Genomic DNA, 11,037 nt, shown 5'->3' with positions numbered 1-11,037 from the left:
GGGGCAGTTTTGAGGAAAATTAAAGCCGGTGGCTTTATTTGAGTTTCTGTAACCTTTGGGCTTACTGATAACACTGATTGAGTTCTTTATTGATTTCCTACAGAATATGAACTCAAGGGAGATCAAACTGAAGTGCGTGTGATGCTCGGCCAACTACCAAGGCAGAGGGGGCTGCTGCAGGTGGAGCCCAGGTGGCCCTTCTATTGGTTGCAGCTCCAGCTCCACCTCCTTTCTCAGCACATAAATCTCCCAACCAGACTGAATCTCTGCCTAATGTGAACAGAAGCTCCACACTCAGAGGCAGGCAGAGAGCAGCACACACAGCTGAGAGGAAACTCAGAGGAGGGAATCGCCAAGAAAGTGGCCATGGAGCTGATCCCAAGCTTTTCCGTGGAAACCTGGGTTCTCCTGGCTACCAGCCTGGTGCTTCTCTATGTGTGAGTAACCAGTAGGCTCATCTCCTCTGTAACCTGGGTCTTGGGGTGCTAAGCATAAAAGGGGGTTCCCTTAGTTTTTTAAGTTCAATGTAAATGGAGAAGTTGCTGAAGCATCAGGTGCTAGGGGCACCAAATGGGTTATTATTGATCTTACCCACATCTGTTGAAGGAGTTAACTTTACTCCTGAGTTGCTGTTAGCATAGTTAGGAGGGTTTGTGACATTATTTGCTCCTGTGAATGACCCTCTGATTGACTACCAGTTTGCATGGACCTAGAGTAGTCAACCAGGCAAAGTAGGCAAAGTCAAGTAGGCCAATTAAAAACAACTGGCCCATGTGCAGTGTAGTCCTCACTGATTCCCATGGCTGGGAATCCTGGAGGCAAGAAATAACCTGGGTTTTTGCTTCATTCTCTCCAGCTTCTGGATTCTGTACCTGCTGCAAGAGACATGAGGAAGGATTGGCCCCTTTGTCACTCAGGAGTTACTGCTCCGGACCCTCCTTCCAGGTGTCATTTACACAAGGCACTGGGTACACCCAGACTTTGTTGGGAGGCCTGAGACTGAGCAATTCTTTTTTTCACACTCAGCCGTCCCCCTTTTCTGTGCCCCTCCTCAGGGCATCACTTCCTAAGACTCAGTTCCTGCACTCTGTACTCTGCAGAAATTATCTAGTTTCCAGATGAGAAATCTTAAGGTTTGAGGAGACTTTGTAGAAATTTTGACATTATATTCATTTTTTTTCACCTTTTCTTTCAATCTCTGGATGGGTTAGAATCAGTGTACAAATTTATTTTCCCTGGGATTCGAAATCTGCTAAGCCTACAAGAGGCACAAGCCCAGAGTCCAATTTGGGTTTTAAGTGTTTTTTCTCTGTATGAGTGTGGCACAGGATGTTGAATCAAAACCAATTCCTGTCAATGTTGAGATTCTGTTATCATGCATTAGGTTGGGACAGGAGTTACTTCCAGTGAGGGATTAGAGATACCCCTACAAATCACATTTGGGTTCTGTCCATTTCATTTTCACTAAGTGTAGGAAATCATGATGACATGTACATGGGTAATATTAACCTCATTTAAATTACTTGAACAAAATACTAGGAATTTAAGGTATTGCAGCAACATATTTTCTGCCTGATATTATAAAATTAATTGGTACAATAATTAATTGCAATACCTTAATTTCATTCTATTTAGGACTAGATTTAAAAAACTGATACAAGTATTTCCAGCATGTGTTTTTTCCCTGAAGGATAAAAGAGGACTATTGTCCAGTACCTAGAAAGGTATGTAAATAAATTCACCCTCTAGAATAATGCCTGGAATATGAATCTAGTGTAGTAAAATATTCCTGTGATATATGTTTTTAAATATACATGTCCAGCAAGATGTTTTAATCTTCAGGGCAGATGAGTATACATGCCTTGGAGCCAGTGATGATATGAGAGGCATCCAGAAAGAGATCAGGATGGAGGGGAGACTATTCCTCATTCCTCAGAGCAGAACCTCCCCCCCACCCCGAGATTCTCCTTAGACCTGGTCCCACAGGAGGTCAACAGGGTTGGCATCTCATCTGCTTGAAGCCTGGGGACAAGACGCAATCTCAGTCACACTGTGTGTGGTCCGTCTGACAGTGGGGCTGGTACTAGCCAGTGTCCCCACCAGGCAAACATCCCTGTAGCCTGAGAAGGTACTGGTGCAGCCTGGAATCAGCCGCTGCAGGCATGGTCTCACTATGCTGACACGATGTAAAGACTTAAAAAATGATTGGCTTTATCTTTAGCCCCTTCCTTTTTACCGAAAAGAGCATTACTGCACCAACCAAAGTGAAGAGCTAGAAAGAAGTCAAATAATTCACTCAGTCCACCTGCTGCCTTGGTGGAACCTTAGACACTAGACCAGATCTTTCTGTGGGACCTGTGTTGCCAACATGGTCACTCAATTGCTTGGCCTCACTGTTGAGTTCATGTAGCACACTGAAGGTTCAGAAGCAGAAATTGACTTGCCCTGTTTGTGAAGAGAAAAAGGAAAGCAAGACAAACAAAAGGGGAAGCAACTGGGTGGGAATTGCCCCGGCCACCCCTTTGGTGGCAGTTGGTGCTCACACCTCCACCACTTGCTCTGGACGAAAGAGAGGTATCGCCAACTGCGCTTGGACAATGTACCTCTGTGTGTGCTTCCAGCATAGGTCCTTCCGTGACATTTTTTGGGTTTCTCTTATCACATATTGTGAGATTGCTGGATTTATACAGAAATTTGAACCTGTGCTACCTTAAAGGCTACCTTCCAAAGAAGGAGAGGCAAGATCTTCATTTAATATTCTGAAGTTTTTTATGGTCACTCATTTTTTGTGTGTCTTTTGTTCTACATGGGAAGCTAACTGAAGACTGGGAACCCCAATATCTCTTTGTTGAAAGTGCCTGTAGGGCATTTTGGACCATTTACACACAGCATGCTTTTCAACCATACCTTACTAATTTGACTCTACAGAGTTAGCCTTGAAGGCCTAGCAAGTTCACGTTTAAATCATTGATGGCAGTCTCTTCCTTCAGCCTCTCTTTTCCTGCACTCTGTCATCTCTCAGCAACACCAGAGTGAGCGGGCTTGCAAAGATCTAGAACCTGGAGTTGTGGGCTTGCACACATAATACATAAAGGATAACCTGCAGGCAGGCCTGCTATAGGGAGCACCAGGTTAACTGGTTTTTAAGATAGTTGAAGTGCAGAGGCTTTGTGATTGAGCATCTTTAGAAAAATTAGTGTATTTCAGGCACTGGGCTTAGCAGGTGGTTGGAGGACCAGATATCATGAGGTGGGGAATGGTCTGGAGATAGATCCTTTAGTCATTGATTCATTTATACAGTTTCAGGGAACAAAAGGTTCAATCACTACAACTTATGTGTCGTTCAAGTCAACCAAATTGCCTGACAACAGAGCCATGGGTGTAGCTGAAAGGTGCTCAATTTCTATGATGGCAGTGGAAGACTTGAACACAGTTTTCATTCTACAGATAAGAACACTGTGCTTGCTTTAAGGCCTGCTCTTGAAGACAGAGTTAAGAAGAATCAGATCTTAAAATGAGGTCAGATCATGGAGGGATCTCTGATGCATTGGCCACTTGATGGGAAGAACTTACACATTGGAAAAGAACCCGATGCTGGAAAAGATTGAGGGCAGGAGAAGAGGGCACAGAGGATGATATGGTTGGATAGCATCACTGACTCAATGGACATGAGTTTGAGCAAACTCTAGGAGATAGTGAAGGACAGGGAAGCCTGGCATGTTGCAGTCCATAGGGTCATAATGAGTCGGAAATGACTGGGTGACTAAACAACAAAACATCAGAGGAAAGGAAAAGGATGAGAACAATGCCAAGGTAGAGTCTAGTAACTCTGTCATTGGGTGGATGCAGTTATCCAAAATCTCATGTTTGATACAGAAAAAGAAAGTTTCTCCTTTGTATCTAGAATGAGAATCTCTAAACCATGGAAGAGTCAACTTACTAATGAATGAATTTGTATATGAATGAATTTTTTGGAGGAATTTTAGCCTAAACTTCTCAGGAGCTCTGAAATAGTAAACATTTATCAAGCATTCACTCTAGGATTGGGACCATCAGGATTTCAGCTGCTATTTATGGTCTCACTGTGGAGGAGGGAAAGAAGAAGATGAATGAAAGTAATTATTGCTTTTGGAATTGCTGGTATTATTTATCACCTACATGTTACTTCTCTAGGCTGATGGTTCCAGTTCTGAGTCAGTGAGTAGCCAGCTCCAGCACTTACTCCACAATCCCTGACCTGGATTTTCTCTTTCACTTTATAGATATGGAACTTATTCACATGGACTGTTTAAGAAGTTGGGGGTTCCTGGCCCAAGACCTCTGCCTCTTTTTGGAAACATTCTGTCCTACCGAAAGGTGCATATTGCTTGATGTCCCTTTTTTGCTTCTTATGGTTTCAAATCCCAGCTGAGTTCCATAGTAAAAATTCTCCTCCTCAGTAGGCAGTTGTCAGCTTTCATATTTCCCAGAAATGGCATCGTAGGCCCCCCCTACATATGCCCTCTTTATGCCAGGCCTCTATTGTCAGCTGTTAAGAGCCTCAGGTTTGCCTCCTCAGACAGTCAAGCTCTCTTGGCTGAGTCAGCACAGGACTTGAAGTTCCATCTTGTAAGCTTTGTGAAGAGGATCTCTATGCCAGGTGCAGATTCCCAGCAAGGCACAGCCCTGCTAATTGTCGGGAGAAAAGCATGAAGGGATGCCTTGTCGTGGCTCATTAAGCAGCACATAGTAGAGTCAGATGTGTCCTGTTGGTTGCATAAGCTCTGGGTACCCTTTTTTCTCTTTTCTCCTGAATTGCTTGGATGCTTCAGTTCTAATGTATCAGGTAATTTGCACATACTTGGATTCTCTCAAGAACTGCTAATGCCTACAGTTTTTTTCCATGTTCTACCTCACCTCTTGCTACGCATGACATCTTTTGGGATATAAAAAAATGGGCCAAAAGCTTTCTGTTTTTCTTCTGTGCCTTCAAAGCAGGCACCTCATGGGTGAGTTTGAGCAGGGAATGACTGTAACTGAGGCAAGTCTGTCTATTTACTTCAGATATTTTACCAGTAAATAAGTTGTGGAGTGTCTTTTTTTTTTTTTAATAAGGCAGAATCACATATACAAAAATCACTAGAAAGGATATGATTTGACAAAATTATTAGACGTTTAATTTAACTGAAAGGAATGTACCAGGTGGCAGATGGACTGTGAATTCTGATATTCATTCAGCTCTGGTGCCTCCCCCAGGGCCCTGCCCCTGAACTGAAGGTCGTGAGCTGCGTTCCGATGAGCAGGGGCAGAGCCCCGCGTGCAGGCTGCTGTCTGGCTCAGATTTCCTGTCCCGCAGACATGAGGCTTGTTTCTCAGATCCTGATTCTCCCAACTGAGGTCTTCACTGTCTCATTACTGCCTCAGAACTTCCTGAACTTTTTCCCATCTGAAGAAGCAGTAATTTCCTCTCCACCTTTCCCAGATGAACTCCTTAGTAGATGCACCCCAACCCACATTTCTGAGACCTTCATTTACTTATTAAAGCATTAAATATCATGATAGAAACTTAGGGACAGGCTTTTTTTTTTAAGTTATAAAAGTAAAAATTCAGGCCAGGTGTTTAAAACACACTGTTCTTTGTATATTTGTAGCATTGCCCCATCTTTTCTGTGTTGAGCTGGAAAGTTAGAAGGCATGTTCACTTTGTCATTCATTCAATCACTCATTCACTTTCTCATGGAACATACACCCCTTAGACTTCTTTAAATCTGTGAGATTAGAAGACATTACTGGTGCTTTAACTTCCTTATTCTGCTAAAATTCTAGAAAGAGCTCATGAGGTAAATGAAAAGGCTGCTAAACTAGGAGATGAAAGTGTGTGTAGGAAACCCTTACTTCCCTCATCTCCAGTTTTCTCACATGTCCACGGTGGATTAGAGATTAAGAGATTTTAGACAACCCATGCACAAGCAAAAAACCTTCAGGATGACAAGGAGCAATTAGTATTCACTGATGGGGTAAGTGTTTAGTATCTATAATATTCAAAGAAAATTCAAGAGTGATTTTAAATTTTCTGTTACAAATATCTCCTCTATTTTCTCTCCTTTCCCTTAAGACATTTGTGAATAAAAACTTCCCTCCAACTGCCAGTGAAAAATAGTTTTATGAATTAGAGCTAAGTTCATACAGTATATTAATAATGTAATTTTGTTTTTCCTTATAGGGTATTTGTGAATTTGATGAAGAATGTTTTAAAAAGTACGGGAAAATGTGGGGGTGAGTATTCTGAAAACTTCCATCGGACACACTTGTTACAATAGTCCTCCCCTCCCTCTGGTGGCGTGGAGGGCAGTCTCAGTCCAGAGCTTCTTGGAATGAAGTCATGTGTTGTAAAGCTTGCAGGCTTGCTCTACCAGAGATCCTAGAGGCCACAGGTATCCAGGTCCGCAGTCTGAATCAGGCCTGGAGAGTCACAGGTCGTCACTTTTCTCCAGACTTTGAGGCCCAGGGACTCCTAGCATTACTTTCTGTCCAGGATCTCACTCTTCCTTCCCTTTTCCATTTTTCTCTCCTTAGGTTACCTTTAATTGCATAAAATGCATTATCCAAGAACATTCTAATATGTGCTCATAAATGTATCTTATGACCCTTTCCCACATGAGTCTCTTTTAATTTAAACCCAATATCCTTTATTTAAATTCTGGATTTAATATGTCCTTTTGGAAAAAGAGATGAGGGTTATAGGTTAACATAATGGGAAATCATATATGCTCAGTTTTTACTTTCTCTGCATGTATGGAGTTTGTTTGTTTGTTTTTTAATTTTCAGGTAAGATTTTCCAACAGAATTGTACTCAATGATTGTTTTCTCTACCGGTTTTCTCTGACTTTGAGGAGATGTAGGATATATATATCTAGCCCAGAGTGTGTCGGGTGGACTTTAGGAGCTGTTGGAGGTTTGGTGAGCAGAGGAAGGGGTGTCTTGTGGGGCTTCTTTGCCAAAAGCAAGTGGCAGAGGCTCTACCTGTCCGGACCTCTTCATCTTCTCTCATCAGGCCCTCAGAAACCATGGGACCCTGTGAGTTGCCATGGCCCCAGACGTCAACCTGGTTGAGTGGAAAGAATCCATAGCACTGGGACACTCCTGGCCCAGCTCCAACTGCCCCTCCAACATTTAGTACTTGTGAGCTCTGGATGGAGTCCCTTTTTCATCGTGGATCCCAGTTCTCTTTTTAGAAAGTGGTTCTCATGCTTGGATGTATGAGGAGCACCTGGGAGAGCTTGTTATAAATACAGATTTTGACCCCACTCATCAGTGCACAGAATCACTCTGATCTGAGGTGGATTCAAAAATCTGATTGAACTGTTAGTGAGAGAAATTATTAAGCCTGGAGTGACATCATTAATATAAAGGGTCACCCCAAACCACTATCTCTTCTCCACCCAAGTGTTGTTGCAAAACCATGATGGGAAGAAGGGAATCGTCTGAGTAATAAGGTGGAGGAGCAGATTAAGTGCCTCCTCAATCCCTCCTGTCACTGCTTCAGCACTAAATGCTCTTGAAACCCTCTTACACCATCTGAGTTTTAGAACAGCTTTTGGAAATGGGCAGAAGTAAGTGCAGTGTTTCTCTGTGATTTTTATATGCAATCACAAAACGATCTGAAGTTCTTCTGTGGAGTTAAAGGAAGAATAGGGAACATGTAGAAAATCTTTCGTTCTAGCCATTGCAAGTGGTTGACAGGGAAACCAAAATGTCAGAAGACAGTAAATAACTCAGAGTAAATCTCATGTCAGTGGGCGAGTCCCATGAAGGGACATCCTGACAGTTAGGAGATCAGGTCAAACAGTGACGTCTCACATCTGAGGAGTCAGCCTTGTGTGATAGGTGGGTCAAACGTGGGCCTGCCATGCTGCTGACAGATGTTACCTACATGGAGCCTGAGGCCCACGGGACCCATGAAATGAAAAGAAAATATTTAAAAGCTGAATTATACATGCTTCTCTGATTTTTTTCATTCTCTTTTTCCTTTTGCTCAAATTATCCTGAACTTGATGCTACCAAGGATATCTCACTATTTAAAATTTTTCCTTAAAAAATATAAACTAATAAGCAAATTTTAGAAAATAGGAAAAAAGAGAAAATCTTTCATAATCCCACTGTCACTTGTGGAGCTTTCTAAATCTTCTTCCATTTGCAGATATATTGTTACATATTTATGATAGATGTGTCTACAGTTTTCATCTAATATTATATACATTTTCATGCTTTGGGTATATTTTCAAAAATGACTGAGTAGATGGTCTCCCCTTAATTATTTTTTAATTTTCAGATAATTTGCTTTCTTCATTTATTTTCTAACCTAACTTCCTTCTTGATAAATAAATATATTAAACCTATAAAAATTATGGAAAATGATATAAGAAATACCCATATACCTACCACCTAGAAGTAGTAGTGTTTTCATGGTATTTTTAATGATGACCTTAGAAGGATGGATTACATAATGTTAAGATAAACATCTGGACTTCCAGGTATGGCTCCAGCTGCAGAAAATGGCTCCTTAAGTTTAATCAGCTCTGTTTTCCCTACACAGGATTTTTGAAGGTAAACATCCTCTGTTGGTTATCACAGATCCAGACGTGATCAAAACAGTACTAGTGAAAGAATGTTATTCTGTCTTCACAAACCGGAGGGTAGGCATCCATTTTTTAAATTTGCAATTTGCTTATTAGATATGCATTTTGAAGTATGTTATAAATTCACAGGATGTTGTCAAAAGAGAAAAACGCAGAGAGGCTGGATGTCATGTACCTTTCGTCCTGATTCCTCCAACAGCAATACATTGATTAATTAGAATACAATTTCAAAGCAGAGAACTGACATTCATACTATCCACAGAGCTTATTGTGATTTCTTCAGTTTCATGCTCACTCGTTTTGTACGTTTTGCTCTATGAAAATGAGTCCTAGATGTAGATTTGTATAGCTACCACGGCAATCAATGGATAGAACTGTCCCATCCCTACAAGGCTCCTTCTTACTATTCTTTTATATTTGCAGCAAGTAGCTTGTTTTTTCCTCTTATCAGGATCTTCAGCATAGCAAATACTGCTCTTTAAACTTTGATGAGTGACTTAGCAGTTTTCCCTTTTATGGATTTTGCCTTTGTTGTCAAGTCCAAAATATCTTGACCTAGCCTTAGGCCTTGCAGATTTTCTCCTATTTTGTCCCTAAGCATTAAATCACTTTATGTTTTACCTTTAAGTCTATAACCCCTTTTGTGTTAGTTTCTGTGTAACATGTAAGGTTAAGTTTTTTTTTGTTTTTTTTTTTTTTTACATCTAAATGTCTGAATTGCTCCAGCACCATTTGTGGAAAGACTATCCATCTAAAATAATCTATTTATTTAGTATTTACTCACTTTACTTTTTGCTGCCCTGGGTCTTCATCGCTGTGCTCAGACCTGAGCCTGGCAGTGTGCAGGTGTGTGGCTGCAGAGGTTAGCTGTGGACGGGTGGGTCAGTGCAGTCGAGGGACAGTAGTCGGGACTGGCGTTCGGGTCTTATAGCATCAGCGGTGGCTCTAGCTGGGCAGCTCTAGTGGGGTTGGAGGCAGTAGGGTAGGACTCACACAACTGCCTTAACACCATGAATGTTGAATTAAAGGTGGCTGATTGATCAGTTGATTGGGAGAAAGCCTGCACACACTGGTCAGTTTCAGTGGCGTCAGAAGCCGCACATGGCTCTTCCTTTCCCTTTCCTGCTCCTTCCCTCACCTCACCCCTGCCTGCCATCTCTTCCTGATATTCCAGTCCTAAACCCGGAGGTGGGCCACGTGTGGGCAGCCTCACACATCAGGGTAGGGCCAGAGAAGGAGGACAGTGGCTCCGAATCAGAGACCAAGTAGGGAGGGGAGGGTGTCCACAGGGATGGTAGCCAGGCACTGGTAAAGTGAAAATGAAAGTCACTCAGTCGTGTCCGACTCTGCGAACCCATGGGCTATAGAATCCATAGAATTCTTCAGGCCAGAGTACTAGAGTGGGTAGCTTTTCCCTTCTACAGGAAATCTTCCCAACTCAGGGATTGAACCCAGGTCTCCTGCATTGCAGGCAGATTATTTACCAGCTGAGCCACAAGGGAAGCCCAAGAATCCTAGAGTGGGTAGCCTTTCCCTTCTCCAGGGGATCTTCCTGACCCAGAAATCGAACCAAGGTCTACTGCATTGCAGGCAGATTCTTTACCAACTGAGCTATCAGGGAAACCCCTTTCACTTTCACTGGTAAGAGAACCCAAAATACTCACTTGTAGCGGTAGCTCATAGGGTGAGAGGGCATCATGAGTGGAAGGGGATGGATTGTAGACTTGCTCCATAAAGGAGGATTGATCAAGTAATAATATAGAAAGGATGATGGAAGCCAGCATTCTCACCATTGGAGAAGAAGTCGCAGGTTCAGAGACTGAGAAACTAGACTAAACGCTGTGGAGTCATCGACTGAATTATTAGTCTAAATCCATGCTTTTGTATGTAGATAGATGATAACAGGCCGGATGACATAGACAGATGAGAGATAGATAGATGCAGATATAGACAGATAGGGGTGTGTGTGTGTGTGTGTGTGTGTGTGTGTGTGTGTAGCTACAAAAGCACATAATACCTACTGCTTTCTACTGATGTAGTATAGACACCTGAGCAGCTGCAGAGGTCTGGGATGGGGTTTTGCACATGCCCAGCCAAGGAGATCGGGGCTGGCAGCTGGTGTGGATCCTGGGTCTCAGGGCATCACTGGCTGGTGCAGCTCTATTGAGGGTGGAGGGGAAAGACAGGGCTCAGGCAATTGGAGTCTGCTAATGTAGAACCCTGGGGAGTGATCAGCACCAAAATTTTCAGAGGTTTTTCAATGACTATGCTGGCAGTTGGTTTCATCATAGCAAAGTTTCTGGGGTTTTCTGCTGAGCAGGATACAGAGACCCATAGTCACTCCTGCTGTGTGGTTGACACTGGTAGTCCCTGCCCTTCTTCTTTGCTCCTAGTTGTCTCTAGATGTCTCAGCTCTGCT

The 11,037-nt window shown here is 42.6% G+C and overlaps 1 protein-coding gene across 1 annotated transcript in view; it reads left to right on the top strand.

The window, feature by feature from the left end:
- The first annotated feature begins 245 nt into the window (after positions 1 to 245).
- Positions 246 to 11,037, top strand: part of LOC122701842 (cytochrome P450 3A24-like) — a 36,136-nt gene continuing 25,344 nt past the window's right edge. The window contains exons 1-4 of the mRNA XM_043915226.1: positions 246 to 437; positions 4,263 to 4,356; positions 6,203 to 6,255; positions 8,576 to 8,675. Coding sequence (XP_043771161.1) covers positions 367 to 437; positions 4,263 to 4,356; positions 6,203 to 6,255; positions 8,576 to 8,675 — 318 coding nt within the window. The 5' untranslated portion in view covers positions 246 to 366. The remainder of the gene's footprint in view (positions 438 to 4,262; positions 4,357 to 6,202; positions 6,256 to 8,575; positions 8,676 to 11,037) is intronic.

Source organism: Cervus elaphus, chromosome 10 (assembly GCF_910594005.1).
Source record: "Cervus elaphus chromosome 10, mCerEla1.1, whole genome shotgun sequence".
Classification (NCBI taxonomy): Eukaryota; Metazoa; Chordata; class Mammalia; order Artiodactyla; family Cervidae; genus Cervus; species Cervus elaphus.
Note: the sequence above shows the minus strand (reverse complement) of the source record. Positions and strands in the feature narration are given on the sequence as shown.